This window comes from Ochotona princeps, chromosome 2 (genome assembly GCF_030435755.1).
Source record: "Ochotona princeps isolate mOchPri1 chromosome 2, mOchPri1.hap1, whole genome shotgun sequence".
Lineage (NCBI taxonomy): Eukaryota > Metazoa > Chordata > Mammalia > Lagomorpha > Ochotonidae > Ochotona > Ochotona princeps.
Genome location: NC_080833.1, coordinates 14,235,659 through 14,254,406, shown reverse-complemented (window position 1 = coordinate 14,254,406; position 18,748 = coordinate 14,235,659). Strand labels below are relative to the sequence as shown.

Genomic DNA, 18,748 nt, shown 5'->3' with positions numbered 1-18,748 from the left:
TTGACGATGAGCTGGTCCAGGTATTGGGAGCTTTCTGGCTGGGCTGCTGCAGTGTGCTTTCTTGGCTCTATGGTTAGATTGGAGCTGGCTATGGCACTAGGAGCAGAAGTGTAAAATATCTTCATAAAATACAAAGCCTTATCACTAGTACTAACTTCCTGATAATTATTTTTTTAGTGTGCAGAGTATTCTATGCCAGAAAGCTAAAATTAAGCTTATAAATGCTTCTGTCCAACTTTCTCAGATGCCGTACAATGGAACTTTTGCCACTTTCCCAATGTCATCTTAATTTTCTCAATTTTATTTCTTAATTTTATTATAGTTGCAATCAGTGTGGCAGAGAATCTAAACTTCTGTCAAAGTTTTATGAACTGGAGTTAAATATCCAAGGCCACAAGCAGCTAACAGACTGTATTTCGGAATTTTTGAAGGTATTCACATTTTGATGCATATATATTCTGTTCATTAATAATTCAGTGCTGTTCTGAATGGTAATTTGATTCAATGGATACATTTATCCACTTCAGTTTTTTTTTTCCTGTGTGAGAAGTATCTGGATAATGATCTAGAAAACATTGAAGTACTGAAGCATGTTGCATCTTAAAATGGTTATTTATGTGTAAATTTATGTTTATGTGGAACATATAGCTTATTACACAGCTTCCTATCTTAGTCGTTTTTTGCTTTTCTTACGCCTAACGTATGCACAACCATGCCAGGAGCTATCATTTAGCAAATGCATTCAGCTTAATATTGGTTGAGAGCTAATTGTACTGTGCACCAGGTACTGTTCACATGTTGGGGGTAACAGTAATGAACAAGACAGACAAAAGTGGCCTTGTGGAGCTCATAGTGTAGTAGCGAGGGTACCAGGGAGCAGCAGTAAGAGAATTATAAGCAAAATATAAGGCGTATCAACCCTAGTAAGTGCAGCAGGGAAGACTAAAGCATAGAAGGGTGCTGGGGAATATGGTTGCTGTGAGGGTGAGGTGGGTTCATTCTGAGTTAAAGTGGTGAAGTGAAAAAATGAGCTGTATGAGAATCATGACAGGAGTGTCTGGTGGGTGAAATAACGAGTGTGGAGCTAGAGTAGAGAAAGTGCTCGTGGTTTAAGGATTGGCAAGGAAGTCAGTGTAGCCAGGGTGAGGAAGCAGGGAGCAGTTGATGGAAGGGCAAGTCAGAGGTAAGAACAGGGCCCAACAGATTAGGCCTGGTAGGCCTTTGTTGGCATTTGGGCTTGTATTGTGTGTGAAGACTGAGGTGACACTGTTGATGGCGTGTCAGTATGAACAGGATAACCGGGCTGACTTAAAAGTGATTAATTAAACTGGGGAGAGACAGAGAGAGGGAACCTTCTTAGGACAGGGGTTGGCTGAAAAGATAATGTTTGGCACTTGGATGCATTTTCAAAGTAGAGCTGATAAGTTTGTTTTTAATGTGATCAGCAAGAAGAAAGGAGGTGCCATTGTTGTGATGAACAGACAGTGGGAGGAGCATGCTCAGGAGAGGAGTCAGGAGTTTGTCTTTAGTGTGCTACGTTTGAAAGTGCTACATTTCCAGGGGGAAACATAAGGCTGGACAGAATCCCCAACGGAATGGAGAGAGGCGAGTACCTAGGATTGCACCTCACATCCTGGTGGTTAATGAACAGGGAGATAGGAGCAACTGGCAAAGGAAGTTTGGAGGAGTAGGGCTGGCTGTTAAGAGGAAAATAAATGACTGGTGTCCTGGAAGACAAGTGAAGGCGGTGATGGTGCCAGTATTCCATTGTTTGTGGTAATAGTCTGTATCCAGAAACTAATATATATAAGTTTTAAAAGCCACAGCAACCTAGTTTCTGCATTATTTTATTGATTTTATCTTGTGATATGATCGAATGAAGTTACACACATGTAGAAGCCACAGTTTTTTATTCCAGTGTTTATATATGTATGCACATATGTATATGTATATGTAATTTCTACCCAATTGTTTTGCAGTTTTAATAGTGTTGCATACAAATTGATCATCACAATTAAGTAGACACTGTTAATATTGCAATCCCTTATTTTACTAGTTTGTTTTTTTTTTAAAAAAGATTTATTTTTATTGGAAAGGCAGATGTATAGAGAGGAGGAGAGACAGAGGAATTAGAACTGGTGCCCATATGGGATCCTGGTGGTCCAAGGTGAGGGCCTTAACTGCTACGTTATCGCGATGGGCCTTAATAGGTTGATTTTGAAGCAGTTTGAATATAAGCTATGTTTCATATCAAGTTTTATCACTTGTTTTTATTCTTTCTTCCCTCTTAAACTAATGTCTTCTGATCAGGAAGAAAAGTTGGAAGGGGACAACAGATACTTCTGTGAAAACTGTCAAAGCAAACAGAATGCAACAAGGAAAATTCGACTTCTTAGCCTGCCTTGCACTTTAAACTTGCAGCTGATGCGTTTCGTCTTTGACAGGTAGTTTTCATTGTTCATTCAATCTGTGAATAGAATTTTACCATAGCCAGATAGCAAAATGATTCTAATGGAAAACTCTAGATCTAGAATGGAAATTATGGGTAGAGCAAATGTCAGTATTTCAGGATTTGTTATCATGGAATTTCTAAGCAGTCAGCCAGATGGAACTGGGAACCAGGAAAGGAAGGACTCTAATACTCTGAGAATGTATTAATGGCAAGGAGCTCTATTTTCTTGGTATCCTGAACTGTTGTGTATTTCAGGTTGTTTTGCTCGTAATAGTACTCCTTCTTAAGTCCATGAAACGCTTTCATTTACAATTAAAGACCATGTTTGCACATGTGTATACCTTTTTTTTTTTTTTATAATCTATTTTATTGTGTTGTTGTTGACAATCTTTTCATAGTTAATTACAGTTAAAGAAAGAAAAAGAAAAAAAAAAAGGTTCAGGGGGATAGGGAAGTGGGCAATACTATTATGTCCATATTGTTTCCATCTTGTATCTGTGGTAAAGGGGGGATATTAAGGGAGAAGCCCCACCCGGTTTCCCGCCCACCCCGAGTCCCGGATGTGGGGCATGCTCTGAGATATGTGCTCGAGTGGTGTTAATAGTTCTCCAGTTATGAATCGCTGCCAGTTTCGCTCGATGAGGTCGTTCACTGATTGATATGGTCCATCATAAAGTCTCCGTTTGCCCCATTTTTCGGTGCTAACATATAGCTGAGACATGTGTATACCTTTATGAATAAGCACAAGTCTGTTTTACTTGATTGAAAAAATTTGGACTAGATTTTTGGGGTTAATGCTGTGGACTCATACCGTTTGATCAAGCGTTGTGTTTGAATCATACAGGCTTTTGATCAACATTGCTAAATTTAGAAACTTAGCTTTTTACATCGATTAAGGTAGTAGATACTATACTTTGTGTTACGGTGGTTTTCGATATAATCGACTGTCCTTTTGGCCAGGCAAACTGGACATAAGAAAAAACTGAATACCTACATTGGCTTCTCAGAAATATTGGACATGGAGCCTTATGTGGAACATAAAGGTAATGTTTTTTCTAAGTAACAAAAACTAGTGTACAGAAGCGATTTGTATTGTAGCGGTTTATTGTTTCGCATTTGCTTTCATTAGTCAACGACTAGACTAAAGTAGAGTTGTTACTTCTGTTTTGTGAGTTTAAGAGCATAACAGTGATTAGGAGGTTCATCAGTGCCTGAGTAATGAAAGCCATGAAAAGAATTTGTGTAAAATGAAAAGGTGAGGTGGGTGTGACCCTAGTGAGCTGCCAGCATTGCAGATGGTGGCTTTAATCAAGATGCCACTGTCCTGGCCCCTGAGCATTCTTTTTTTTTAAATTTATTTGTATTGGAAAGGCAGATGTACAGAGAAGATGAGATAGAGAGGAAGATCTTCTGTCTGCTGATGCACTCACCAAGTGACCTCAATGGCCAGAGCTGAGCTGCTGTGAAGCCAGGAGCCTGGAGGGTCTTCCGGATCTCCCACATGGATATAGGGTCCCAAGGTTTTGGGCTGTCCTTTACTGCTTTTCCAGGCCATAAGCAGGGAGCTGAATGGGATGTGGGGCTGCTGTGATTAGAACAGGCATCCATATAGGATTCTGGCTACTGTGCTGGACCCTCAGTTTTTGTAACATGAGGTTTATGGACAACTGAATCTTGGTGAGCGTATGGCTCAGCCAGTTGGAACAGGAAGGCTTCAGCATGTGGTGAAGCTTGTCAGGCCTGAGTGGCCTGAAAGCCACGTTACCCCATCAGTATGTTTTGCAGCAGTAGATTTTATAGTTTGCTGCTTTAGAGATTGTCCCTCAACATTATCTTGTTAGGTTTAATGTTTAATTTATTTTATTTTTATTGGAAACTCGGATATACAGAGAGGAAGAGAAACAGAGAGGAAGTTCTTCCCTGTGCTGATTCACTCCACAAGCAGCCGCAACAGCTGGAGCTGATCGAAAACTAGGAGCCCAATTCCTCTTCCAGGTCTCCCATGCAGGTGCAGGATCTCGAGGCTTTGGGCCGCCCATGACTGCTTTCCCAGGCCACTAGCAGGGAGCTGGATGGGAAGCAGAACTACCAGGATTAGAACCAGGGCCAAGTTTTAGTGTTTAAAATATTATATGGCATTATTTGAGTTCTATTGAATGCCTATAATTATACTTGAGGCTCTGGATAGCAGAAGTATTGTTAGGCAACATGTGCCTTGTTCTCTCCCTCGCTTCTCTAGGCGGGTCATATGTGTATGAACTCAGTGCGGTCCTCATCCACAGAGGAGTGAGTGCTTATTCTGGCCACTACATCGCCCATGTGAAAGATCCCCAGTCCGGCGAATGGTACAAGTTTAACGACGAAGACATAGAAAAGATGGAGGGGAAGAAATTACAACTAGGGATTGAGGAAGATCTAGGTAAAACCTTTAAGTTGTGAGTGCCCTTTTACAATATAAATTTTTTACTGGAATTATTTGTCATAGATTATTATAGATTATTATTGACTAACTAGAGTACTTAAAATTTGCTTAACATACAATCACGGAGCTTCTTCTTGGTAATGTGTGATTTAAAAACATAAACTGATACTGCAGAGGTGGTTTCTCTACAGTCAGGCCTTCCGTAAAGCTCGAAGGCAAATCAGTTTTCACCAGGGTGACTGGGAGAGGTGACATTGGAGATGGTGAGTGTTAAACTAAAACTGATGAATACTCAATTTATTGTGGAATTTACAGTCCTTTTTCTTAGATAAGGAAACTTGTTAAGGACCCAATACTCAAATTCTTAACAGCTTTAGTTTTTTTAATTGGTGGTATCCTTTCTAAGTTGAAAATGGAGATATAGCTGAAGGTGGCTAAAAGGTGTGAATAATTAGGTGTTGGTTTTAATAGGACTTTTTTCCTGAGGCTTTTTTATTCTGTCTTCATCTTAGAGTGCTATGTGACTGAAAACCTTGTTTGTGCTATCTTCTGTATGTGGGGTATCCTCAGTTTTTAAAACGGGTTTAGGCAAGACACCAGGCCTGTCATTTTCCTTGCCATTCTGCTGTTCCAGTAGCTTTGTTTCATGCAGTATATACTGTAGCTTTCATTTGCCATTTTAAACAAAAAATTTAAAAAATGCTTACTCACTGAATTCTGTTAGACAGTCACTATTGCATTCTGTCCTGAACATTTAGGAGTCATTTTGTATTTCATGATAGACCATTATGATTATTGTGTTATCAGAAAATACTCACCGCTTATATTCTGCCTTACTTAATACTTATGATCAAAAGTAAAGGAAATATTTAAATATACAATGACTATGAAGTAGCGAATGTTATGTGTTGAGTTCTTCACACAGATTCTATGCTTCTCCATTGATTTGTTGATGGGAGTAGTGTCTACTTTAGTAGTTGCCTTCTGTGCCATTCTTTAAGCAATGAGCAAACTATGCATTCTAATTAAGTCATCTTTTGATTTCTCCACCTCAGCAGAACCTTCCAAGTCCCAGACACGTAAACCCAAGTGTGGCAAAGGAACACATTGTTCTCGCAATGCTTACATGTTAGTTTACAGACTACAAACTCGAGAAAAGCCCAACACGCCCGTGCAAGTGCCAGGTAAGACATTCTCTAGAATTGTATGCAATGTTTTATTTACGTTGAAGGGCAGAGTTACGGAAGACAGAGGGAGAGAGTTCTTTCATCCACTGGTTTACTCCCCAGGTGGCCTCAGCTTTGGGTATGTGGGAGTGTGTAGCCAAGAAATAGAAACTTCATTCAGGTACCTCCCATGGGAGCTGGACACAGGTACTTGACCTGTCCTTCAGTACTTTTCCAAGTGCATTATCAGGTACCTGGAATAGGGAAGCCAGGGTTCAAACTAGAAACCATATATGATACCAATGTTGCAATTTGTACCATACCCCCACTGTGCCACAATGTGGCCTACAGGTGTAAGAGAGCTGTTATTTATGATAATAGGTTGATGGGATATGGTGAATGTTGGTGCAAATTAATGTATAAATGATCACCACCGTGTTTCAATGTGGTAATCTTTTCAAATGTAATAACCATGGACAGAGTTACCTCCACTAACATCAAAGAGCAATATTTAAGAATATCAGCAAAGATAATCAGGACATTTGATTTTGCTCAGTTTCTAGAGTACTGGTGAGGTTTAGTTAATAAAATTTCCTAGATTCAAAAACTAAACGGAAGAGTTACTCCCAGCTCTGTGGTATCACTTCTTTTGAAGGTGTGTTTCTGAGCCATTACCAAGGAGGCTATGGAGAGTGAGGTGGAGGGATCTCCTGGCATTGTTCTAGTGGCTGTCTGCAGTTTACTTTTTCCTTTAGGTTGGAGGTCTCTAGCAGGAAGGAAGACCACAGTAGGAAGTTGCCACCAATGTCTTAACCACTATGATACAGTTTTCAGGTCAGCATGGCTCACTAGAGGTCTTTGAAAGCCAGGATAAAAGTTGTTGTTTGTCTTTCTGTTTTGAATAGCCTTTCTTCAAGAGCTGGTAGATCGGGATAATTCCAAATTTGAGGAGTGGTGTGTTGAAATGGCTGAGATGCGTAAGCAAAGTGTGGATAAAGGAAAAGCCAAGCACGAAGAGGTTAAGGAGCTCTACCAAAGGTTGCCTGCTGGAGCTGGTCTGTAAGATATTCTGGGACAGCACTGTTGCCATAAGTGCCTTGTTTCTTTATGTTCACAGTGTACATGAACAGACTTTTCCCTACTCTTTGTTAAAACCAACTAAAACCAGCATATTCACTCTCAAAATTGCTATGTAATCCAACGATGACTTGGTACTTCTGACAATGGGCTCATAGGTTGTAAGGTTAGGTCAGCACTGTACAGACAGGACTCCTGCTGATATTTGTAATTGGTGAGATACTTCAGTGTAATTAAAGAACAGTGTGTTGGGTTACTGTGGGAACAGTTCACCTATTCTTTTTTTCTTTTTTGTTCTTTGTGCCCTGACAGTATTAATAGGAACTCTTTCATGAGTAAAAATTTGATATTATTAGGTTAACTTTTTTTTATGCTGATCCCTGATTTCTTTGGATTATTGTGCACTATCTATTACATTCTTTTATTGTATGTTTTATTCAAATTTACCTAGTGTCGCCACAAAGTTTTTCAAGTCTGATGCCGTACTATATTTTGATTTGAATCTCTAAACCTAACATCTTTGTAAAAACATTTATTAATGTACTTATTTGTTTGAAGGGCAAAGCAGCAGGATGGGAATTATTGATCTTCCCTCTGCTGGCTCAGTCCCTGAGTAGCTACAGAAGGCAGGGCTTGGCTAAGGAGCTAGGATCTCCATCTTGGCTTCCCACATGGATAGCAGGAGCCTGAGTACTTGAACCACTGGCTGTTTGCTGCCTCCCCAAAGATGCATTAACTGGGGACTGGATCAAAAGTGAGCAGTTGGGACTCAAACTAAAGATCCATCATGGGATGCTGGTATGAAAAACTGATCTAACCATCTAAGCCGCAGTGCACTCTTGGTATCTGAATTTTTCTTTACTGATGCAGCTTTAAGCAATAGATATGAATTGTTGGGTCTAACATAGTATTTAGAGGTTCTTTCTAGGGCATGGCATGGTAGCCTAGTGGCTACAGTCCTCCCTTTGCATGTTTCAGGCTGCCTTATGGGCACCAGCTCATGTCCTAGCAATGCCACTTCCCATCTAGCCTGGGAAAGCAGTGGAGGACAGCCCAAAGGCTTGGGACTATGCACCTGCATGGGAGCCATGGAGGAAGCTCCTGGCTCCTGGCATCTAGCTTTGGACCCGCTCAGCTCTGGCCATTGCAGCCATTTGGGGAATGAAGCAGCAGATAGAAGATGTTTCACTCTTCTCTTTGTAAATCTGCCTTTCCAATAAAAATTAGAAAATGAAAGAATTTAAGCATATATATTCTTGGGGGCCTGGTGTGTAGGCTAAATGGCTAAATCCCAAGTCGCAAGTGCCAGGATTCGATGTGGGCACCGGTTGTTGTCCTGGATGCTCCACTTCCATCTTGCACCCTGCTTGTGCCCTGAGAAAGCACCAAGGATGGCTTGACACCTTGGGACCCTTACTGTGTGGGAAACTCAGATAAAGTTCCAGGCTCATGGCTTCAGATTAGCTCAGATCTGGCTGTTGTGGCCACTTCGAGAATAAACCAGCAGATGGGAAATCTTTCTCTTTAAAATTGATCTGCCTTTCCAATAAAAATAAGAGGTTTAAACAATTTTTATGTGTAACAATTTCACACTGCGGAAAGTCCATGTTTTCCTGATTTTGAGCATCCCAATCTCTGAATCTTACTTTGTGAACATATTTTTTAAAAATATTGGTGGTTTATTTTGAAAGAGAGACATTTTTTCATGTGATAGTTTACTGCCTAGATGGCTACAACAACCAGTGGTAGACCAGATCGTAGCAAGGAACAGGCAGCTTCATTTTGGTCTGTAACATGGGTTGGTGGTGCCAAGCATTGAGGCCATCTTCGGCTTTTCCGGGAGCTGGATCAGAAGTGGAGCAGTTGGGACATGATCCAGGCCACACATGAGCTGCTGGAGTCACAGGCCGCGGCTTTATGTGCTGCACCACAATGGCGGCACCTTTGTGAATATATTTAGAGGATTGGCCGCTTACTCTAAAAAATCTGACTGTTCCTGGGACATAAACCATTTGGATCTTTTAAATTGAAACATGTTTCCGATATTTTTGGTGGTTCATTGTTTCAGAGTTAACTCCAAAAGAGAATTTGTTGAGGTCAAAACTCTATTGTTCTTGTCTTTAGTTAGAAACATTTGAAAAAAAATTTATTTGGAAAAAAATTTATAGGAAAGGTTTATTTTACACAAAGGAGAAACGGAAAGATCTTCCATTCACTAGTTCACTTCTCCAAAATGGTGGTAGTGGCCAGAGCTCAGCTGAATCTAGGCAGGATTCAGGAGCTTTTTCTGTGTCCCCATGCAGATGCAGCGTTTCTAGACTTTGGGCCATCCTCTGGTGCTTTCCCAGGCGAAAAGCAGGGAGCTGGATGGGGATTGGAGCAACCAGGACTAGAACCTGTCTTCAAATGGGATCCCGGTACTACCTAGAGGATTAACTAGCTAGTTGAGCCACTCCCCCAATTTACTTATTTGAAAAGAGTTTCAGAGATGAGGAAAAACAGGTAGAAAGAACGAGATCTTCTATTTCCTGGTTCATTCACCAAATGGCCACTAAAGCTAGGGCTGTTCCAGGAGCCCAGAACTCCATCCAGGTTTCTCGTGTTGGTGACAGGGCCCAAGCATTCTGGCCATCCCATATGGAATGCCAGTGTTACACAGGCGGCAGGCCTAATCCATTGCACCACAGTTCCAGCTGCTACTGTTGCCTTTTTGCTTGATCATGTTATGAGCTTTTTTGTAATTCAGTATGTCTAGCTTTGTGATGAGTTAGCTCTCTTTCCCAGTTGATAGCTAGCTGTTCATACGCCTAAAGCGCTATGCTGAGGTAGTGTGCTAGATCACAAGGACTAGCGGACAGAAGTATCTGCTATACCAAAATCTTGCCGCAAGCAAAATCCTGTTGGATTTGGAAGAGTTGTGCTCAATTTCTATTCTCTGGGAAGCTTTGATAGAGCTCTCAGTGCAGCTCTTGATAATAACAGGCATCAAAAATGTAATGAGATACCTCTATCCGCAGTCACTCTTCTTCCCTGGGCCCCCAGCATACTACACTGAAATCTGGAAAGCTGGCTGAGTCGATAATAAAAGATGTGCTGAATCAGTCTCTGCTCTCTTCTTTTCTCACTATAAAATTGTACATGGGGTGTTTTTTTGTTTGTTTGTTTTTTAACCTTATATTGAATTCATACTATACTATTCAAAAACAACAAGCTTCCCTAGGAAATTCTGTGTAGTGGAAAAGGCTGCCTTGAACTAAGCCTCTCTGAATCTGCTTGTTGCTGGATAGTAAACTGACAGGAAGGAGAGTTGGATGTTTCTCCTATACTCCTTCCCTTGACAGGATTGACTGCTTTCCTTGTCGGGTTGCTTGTGGTATATTCTTCCTGTTAGCAGTTGGCAGGTATCGCCACCTGGCTCAGACCTCCCCAGCTGCCTGGGAAGTAGAACATGAGGGAATTGCAGTCCTTTTTTGGTAGCCTTTCAGTTACTCAGCATTCTCATCACTGTGGCTTCTTGGGCAAAGGATGCTTATGCTAAGACTTTTGCTTTCCTCTCACAGATCATTTATCTTTGCATTCCTGGTACCCACAGTGCACTATTTCTGATTAATTAAACTTGGTAAATAGCTTACAAAATTGGGAAATGTTTGGAATGTGACTGACACTACTATTATATATTAAAAATGCTACAACTGTGTTACCTGTACTGCATCTTAAGGCTTCCTCTTTTATATAATGTGTGAATGTGTGATTAACCTGAGAGTTAGCTAGAAGGCAAATATTATTATTACCTTCATTTTACAAATAAAATGCCTGAAGCATACAGAGTGTAAGTGACTTGCTGATGTTTACCTTCTTGGCAGCAGCACTCGGGCTGGCCCCTTCTCTCTGCTCCTTTCACCACATCCAGGGTCCGCAGTTCCAAATTTTGCTTTAATAAACTTGAAGTACTCTACACTAAGGCAAAGGTTAGCTTTCTTCATGGGTAGCTCAGGAGAGTAGAAAAGTGCTTCAATTGGATTTTGTGGTGAAGTCCCCTTCAGATTTTATCAGCAGTAGTACACAGTATAAACTGGCAAATTCAACCTCTGTTTTCTTATGTTTTATGCTGGGGCTCTGTGGGACTCTTCATAAGCAGTCAAGGCTGGTCCTTTATCTTTCATTTTTCTTTTTCCCCAAATTAAACCTCTTATTGAAGTATTCACTGTTGTCGTTCATTTTTGCAATTATCAATTCAGAATTGATGATAAATCAGTTCTAGTGTTCTTCATCCATGAACCTGTTTAAAGTACGTTACGTTCTTAAGCAGAAATGCAGGGACTAGAACATGGTATAGATTTGTATAGGGCTAGTGAGCACCTTTCCTTAGTTGACATCAGCTTCATCATGGCTGAGGCTGAGCTTGTTGATTCCACTGGGCTAACGAGATTTAATTTTTAAATAACTTCTTTATTTGAGAGCTAAAAAGGGAAACGGGAAGGAAGCTTCCCTCTGTTGGTTCACCTCCCAAACAGCCACAAGATCCCGGACTGGACCAGGGATGTTGTGGGAGTCTAGAACTCCCATCTAGATCTCCCATGTGGTGACAGGATCCAAATACTTCCCCAAGTGCATCAGTAGGGTGCTGCAAGAGCCAAGGCTTGAACCGATGCACATATTGGGTGCAGATATCACAGCTGTCTGTGCTAGAACTTGGTCTAGCTTCTCAGTTTTGAAGTGTATTAATATATTACATCTTTGTGAAGTGTTCAGATAAACGTAGTAGCACTTGAGGTTGCGTGCTTTACAAACCATTGTAGATTATAAATTGTGCACGTATCCTGATTAAAGCTCTGCTATGCCATCAAGCAAGACGCTTCTCTATGCTGCCTCCTGCAGAATATGGTTAACAATGCCTAATGGTCCCCTAGGGTAGTAAGCAGGCCCTGGGATACTCTGCAAGGCTCCTGAAATTGGGGGAGGTCCTTGTCCTGCTCATCAAATGGTTCTCTGCTAACTTTGGACAGTTTGTGGTTTTCTGTTTTGTTTAGGAAAATGAATGTGTCACATGATGGGAAAACTCTAAAAATACATGGATTCTTTGCTTTGCTTTCTTCCCCAGAACCCTATGAGTTTGTCTCCCTGGAATGGCTCCAGAAGTGGTTGGATGAATCAACACCTACCAAACCTATTGATAATCATGCTTGCCTGTGTTCCCATGACAAGCTTCACCCAGATAAAATATCCATCATGAAGAGGATATCTGAGTACGCGGCCGACATTTTCTATAGTAGATACGGAGGAGGTCCAAGACTAACTGGTAATTCAGGATGTCATCTTGTTTGCTTAACAAAGTGTCGTGCTTTAAGTCTTGCAGTCTCTGTGAGTGAGCTTTATAATGATTTCGCCTCAGCCACCAGACTGAATGTTCCTTACACTTAGCAACTCTTTGTAGCAGTTAAGCAATTCATGCTATTCATGCAACTTTGGTATTCTTTGTTTTTGTTTTTTTCTCCCTTGTCTCTAAGATAACATAGGCCTTTGAAGGGAAACCATGTGGTAGAATTTGTTGGTTTGCATATGATTTTGAACCTTCATGTGGTGGATTCCTTGTCTCTGACTTTGTGTTATGGCATCTGCTGCTGTAGAAGCTGCTCGAGTCTGCCTTGACTGTGGAGCACAGTATCCATGGGCCGTTTGCTTCCATCTGCCACTCCTCTTTGACCTGTCGTTCTTTTCACTGAGCAGTTGACAGCGTAGGCCCTGTCTACCTCCAGTCTGTAGATCAGGCTTAGGAAATCAGAAGGGCGCTTACCTCATCTCTTCTCCACCCTCACTAAATCAAATGATATCTTCTGATCCTGTACAACACACTGAGTAAAAGTAGCATTAAGCTGCAGGCATCTGGACATGTCACAAGCTTTACTTTCAAGGGATCACATTAAATACAATTCCTAGAACTTCTGTGAATTTTTAATTTGCCCTTCTTTTTCCATACCTTGAGGATTGGATCTACATGAATGTCGTTAAATGTATAGCCATCGGAAACATTGAGTACTCTTCTCCCCAGAGCCGGTGTTTACATCAAAGCCTATAGCAGCTGTAGCAAACTGTTAGTACATTGTGACATTTGACATTTTTGCACAGTTGGCAATGAAGACTATCTTCTTGTGTCTATCACTGAGATAACCTAGATTGTATGCTAGCTCATCAAAATTTGAGACAAGGGCCAGAGCTTGTCTGTGTTTTATAAAATGGGAATTCTTCAAGTGAATGAACTCTTTCCTTTCCCTCTGGCCTGCAGTGAAAGCCTTGTGTAAGGAATGTGTAGTGGAACGATGCCGTGTGTTGCGTCTGAAGAACCAACTAAATGAAGATTATAAAACTGTTAACAATCTGCTCAAAGCAACAGTAAAGGGGTATGTTGTACAGTATACATTGTTGACGATAAACAGACTGTTGAAGAAGTTGATAGCCAAACAGCTTATTGTGCATTGAAAACAGGAGGGTTGATGAAGTAGACTACTAGAAGATCCCAAGGAGGGTCACTCCACTAGGGTAATTTCTCTACCTGTGACAAAGAGAAAGGAGGTCAGATGAGACCGCTTTACAACTGCATTCTGTCCTTTAGAGGAAGCAGTGGTATGGGTCTGAGGCAGAACATTGGTCTGCACCCTGGCGTTGCATGAAGTGGGAAGAACAGCCTTGTGAAGCTGCAGGCGTTCCCCATGGTGAGGCTGCAGTGCGTTATTCAAGTTGGCTACTCAAGCATGCCCTCGAGTATGTTGAACTCTACTCCATAGAGAACCTCGGGACTAGGAATCAGTCTGATCAGAAGTTTAAAGGCCGGTAGGGGTGGGACTTGGGGCTTTTTGTCCCCAGAGAGAATAATCTAGTCATTCCAAACAAGCTACATGGTATCCTAAGTGCCATGGGCCTGCAATTGTGCGTAGGAGTGTCTTTGTACCAGCTTAAAAACGTATCTGAATGTAATTGTATATGGCAAGCAGAAGAAAGTAACCTTTGGTTGTAATGGTGTAAATGCAAATGAGGTGAAGAGATGCTAGAAATTTATGATGGAAGTAAAATATTAGTTACCTGCAGTTCAATGCAAGGTATGAGAATCACTAAAAAGAAGTATATAAAGAAATTGTGTGCAAGCAGCTGTTTTCAGATGTGGCCTTCACAAGGAAAGAAAGGGCACTGGCATGATGTAACGTTCTCTCTGTTCCACAGTAGTGACGGGTTTTGGGTGGGGAAGTCCTCCTTGAGGAGCTGGCGCCAGCTAGCTCTTGAACAACTGGATGAACAAGATGGTGAAGCCGAGCAAAGCAACGGGAAGATGAATGGTACCAGCTTCCCCAAAGGTACGGACTGTGACAGAAGGGTGGGCCCGACACCCATGCACATCGTTTTGTTTTATTTATTCATACATTCATTTAGAAGTCAGGACTGCAGAGCACTCCATCCACTGATGTGTTCACTAAGTAATCTGATGGTAGGGCTGGGCCAGACCCAAACCAGGGATTTACCTCTTTCACAGTCCCCCACTTGGCTGGTGGGGACACAACTACTTGGGCCATCGCTTGCTGCCTCCATGATACTGCCATTAGCAGGAAGTTCAAGTTGGATCTTCAGCCAGGGCCTGAACCTAGATACTGGAATGTGGAACATGGACATTGAAGGTGGTGGCTTAACCACTATGCCAACTGCGCAAGCTGTAGCATCCCCTAACCCACCCACCACCCACTCCCTTGTAATTTTAAGGGCAAGGTTTAATCAATCAAAGGTCTTAAAAAATAGCTTAAGGTCAAAGACTTCTATTATTTTTGAAATTCAGCAAGGAATTTCAAGTAGGGGGTTCTATTGTAAATCATAAATTTAATGATTAGTATATTATAAGACAAGAGAAAATTAAGTCATTAAAATTATTTTGAATGTTTATATGTAGGGGCTCGCACTGTAGCTTAATTGGCTATTCCTTCACTTCGGAGCACCAGCATTTCTTAGGAGCATCAGTTCATGTCTCAACTGCTCCATTTTCCATCCAGCTCCTTGTTTATAGCCTGGGAAAACATTGGGACCTTGCACCTTGTTAGAGAGACCAAAGAAACTCCTGATAACTCGCTTCAGATCAGCTGTTCTGTGGTCACTGTGGGGGAGTGAACTAGCAGAATTAAGAATTTTCACTGTGTCTCTCCTTATCTCTGTTAATCTTTCTTTCCAATAAAAAACTAGACCTTTAAAAATTTTTTTACATTGGGATGATTGGTTTGGTCAGATTTACTAATTTAGCAGTTAGTTTTCCGTAAACCGTGATGCCAAGTTTTTGGTTCGAGGGCAGTTGTCTCCACGTTCTCTTTTTGTCAAAGGATTTTTTTCAAGATTTCTTTCTTTCCTTTTTTTTAAAAGATTGACTAATGTTTATTACAAAGTCAGATATATATAGAGAAGGAGAGACAGAGAGGAAGTTGTTCTGTCCTGATGATTCACTCCCTATGTGATCACCACGGCCGGAGCTGTACCGATCCAAAGCCAGGAGCCCAGATCCTCTACTGGGTCTCGCATGTGGGTGCAGGGTCTCAAGGCCTTGGACTGTCCTCCACTGCTTTCCCAGGCCACAACCAGGGAGCTGGATGGGAAGTGCAACTGCCAGGATCAGAACCGTCCCCTATATGGGATCCCGGTGCATTTAAGGCAAGGACATTAGCTGGTAGGCCACTGCACCAAGCCCAAGGTTTGTGTATTTCTTTATTTGAAAGATAGAAGAACGGAAACAAAAGCCTTCAATCTGTTACTTCATTCACCAAATTGTTAAAGTAGCCAGGTTTGGGACGAGCTGAAACCAGGAACTCCATCCTAGTCTCCTGTCTGTGTGGCAGGAGCCCCAATACTTGGATTGTCTTCTGCTGCTTTCCAGGTGCATTAGCAGGAGAGGATTGGAAGCAGAGTAGCTGTCAGGGCTTAAGTTGAAGCTTGTGTGCTCATTATGTTATAAATATAATTCTGTTTTGTCTATTTTATTTGGGGATCTTACTGTGCCACTACCTTATAAGAAAGTGGGAATTCCTAAGCTACTGTTAGTTCATGCTCCCTGAGCTGTGGTTTTGTGGTGAGGAGTTTTTTTTCCCTTGTGGATTCATTATTTTATTGTACTGTATAATTTATGAATTTTACATCAGCTTTAGTTTTTTTAAAAAGATTTATTTATTTTTATTGCAAAGTCGCATATACAGACAGGAGGAGAGATAGAGCGGATCTTCTGTCCGATGATTCACTCCCCAAGTGAATGTATCAGCCGGTGCTGTGCCGATCCGGAGCCAGGAGCCAGGAACTTCCAGGTCACCCACCCAGGTGCAGGGTCCCCAGGACTTGGGCTGTCCTCGACTGCTTTCCCAGGCCACAAGCAGGGAGCTGGATGGGAGGTGGAGCTGCCGGGATTAGAACGGGTACCCATATGGGATCCCAGTGCATTGAAGGTGAGGACTTTAGCTGTTAGGCCACACCGCCAGGCCCATTTGGAGATCCATGCTCTAGTCTCAGTAATATAAAACCGTGTGTATTCAATATTTGTTTTCCACCTGTTGGAGCTTCCTTATCTTTGATGCCTTGATGTTAACTCACAATGTACATGTTTTTCAGTCATTCAAAAACTTTAAAAGCATGAAACAGCATAAATATATCAAGAATTTCTAAGCTTTATAGAAGATATAGTCATTGTGGTACTCAAGTGGACTCAGTTGTACAACTCTCCCTATCAAAATATAGCGTTCATTTATGAACTGATTTTATTTCCAGTTTTTCTAGTTAGTGTGAAAGCCCAGGAACAGTAAACACCTTGGCATGCCCTCCTATCTACAGCTTTGTCTAGTTTTAAGATTGTTTCGGAGAATAAGTTCCCAAAAATTTCTGGATCAAGGAATTGGTACACATTCATAATTGCCACATCCTGAGCTTATTGATTTTATTGTTAAATACCTTCCAGAAAGCATCTGAAGGGGTTCGTTTCTGTGTCCATTTCTAAGCGAAGGCTACTTAGTTGTATATTTGTTTTTATTTTATTTGAAAGTCAGAGAGATGTTTCATCTGCTTGTTCACTATGCAGATACATGCAATTGTGGGGGCAGGTTGGGGGGAGAAAGACAGGCTGAAAGCTAAAAAGGCAATCCAGGTCTCCTGTGTGGGAGACAGACAGTTGTCGCCTGCCATCTTCAAGGACGTACAGTAAGAGAAAGCTGGATTGGGAATAATGAAGCTGGGATAGAGGCCTTCTAGGCAGTGACCCGATTGCTGTGCCACATACATACCCAGGTCTCAAACTTCTATCAACATAAAGAGTCTGTTTATCAGTCTGATAAATGGAAATGAGTCATCATTAAGGCTCTTAATTTGAGAAAGTATTTGATGTGCTGGTGAGAGGTATTAGACTAAATTAGCTGGCAGGTCCTTGCTTTGCCCATTTCTTCACTTGTGATTTTTTATATGTATGCGGTAAGTATAGACATAGCAATTAATGTGTATATATTAGAATGTTTTCAGTAAGTATACCCTCAAAAAAATGCATGGATCAGTGTTCTGATCTCTTGAAACTAAAGATTTCTTTAGTTGCTAATGTCTTCGGTAGACACCGCTATAAACTGATGCTAACATGCAGTAGAAGAATGAGAAAGCAGTGATCGAAAGAGTTGTGAACAAGAAAAGCTCTGTTCAGGCTCTAAAAGTAGGTGGAAGGAGATGATAAGTAGGTGATTGGTTTGGTTTATGACACAGTACTCTCAACTCTCACTAGGATTAATAGAGTGGTATGAAAATTATTTTTCAAATTGAGCAAAGGCTCACTTTTACATAACCAAAATCTCTAAAAAGTTAACCATCACTGAGATACTTTTCTTTCCTTTTAAGGAAAGAAATAGTTCTTAGCAACTTTCAGAATGCTTTAAAATGTTCTTTGCCCCAAACTGCAGAATAGTTTATATTCTAGTTTGAGCTGGAAACATATCCAATTCAGAGCAGTTATTGTCTGTGTGTCTTTTGATCAGATGAAGCAAAGGAAGAACGAAAAGAAGAGGAAGAGGAGTTAAACTTCAATGAAGACATTCTGTGTCCACATGGTAAGCAGGAAGTGTTGACTTCTGTATATTTCGGTAAATGCCTTGCCTTTCATCTTGGGATCTACTGTGGCAGCCATAGTGAGTTAATGTGCTTGATGTTACCTTTCTTAAAAAAAAAGTTATCCATTTATTTAGTCAAAGCTAAGTTAGTCAGAGAAAGAGATATCTACTCCTGGTTCCCTCGCCAAATTGCAGTAATAGCCTGGTCTGGGCCAGACTGAAGCCAGGAGCCAAAAGAACTCTATCAGTGTCTCCCATGCATGTGACTGGGACCCAGTGTATTTGTTTTTAATGTTTCAGTTCATTTTAATTATTTATGTATTTGAAAGGCAGACATAGAAACAGGTTACCATCAGCCAGCAACTCCTCCAATTCCCCATCAGCCCAGGCTTTGCTAGCCTGCTACCAGGGGCTAGGAACTCCTAGATCTGCCATGTTGGTGGCAGAGACCCAACCACTTGAGCCACTTCCTGCTTTCTACCTGGTTTCACGTTAGCAGGAAGCTTGAGTTAGAAGCAGAACCAGGACTCAAGCCTGTGTA

At 41.3% G+C, this 18,748-nt stretch overlaps 1 protein-coding gene across 4 annotated transcripts in view; it reads left to right on the top strand.

Annotated features, from left to right (window-relative positions):
- USP48 (ubiquitin specific peptidase 48) overlaps window positions 1-18,748 on the top strand; it is a 65,908-nt gene that overhangs the window by 26,825 nt on the left and 20,335 nt on the right. For 2 of the 4 annotated variants that reach the window (XM_058676471.1, XM_058676474.1), the window contains exons 7-16: window positions 323-431; window positions 2,311-2,444; window positions 3,413-3,495; window positions 4,692-4,871; window positions 5,930-6,058; window positions 6,946-7,095; window positions 12,219-12,416; window positions 13,401-13,515; window positions 14,333-14,463; window positions 18,136-18,207. In XM_058676471.1, the coding sequence (XP_058532454.1) occupies window positions 323-431; window positions 2,311-2,444; window positions 3,413-3,495; window positions 4,692-4,871; window positions 5,930-6,058; window positions 6,946-7,095; window positions 12,219-12,416; window positions 13,401-13,515; window positions 14,333-14,463; window positions 18,136-18,207 (1,301 nt within the window). The remainder of the gene's footprint in view (window positions 1-322; window positions 432-2,310; window positions 2,445-3,412; window positions 3,496-4,691; window positions 4,872-5,929; window positions 6,059-6,945; window positions 7,096-12,218; window positions 12,417-13,400; window positions 13,516-14,332; window positions 14,464-18,135; window positions 18,208-18,748) is intronic. The other 2 variants (XM_058676478.1, XM_058676484.1) reach the window with 2 other exon arrangements.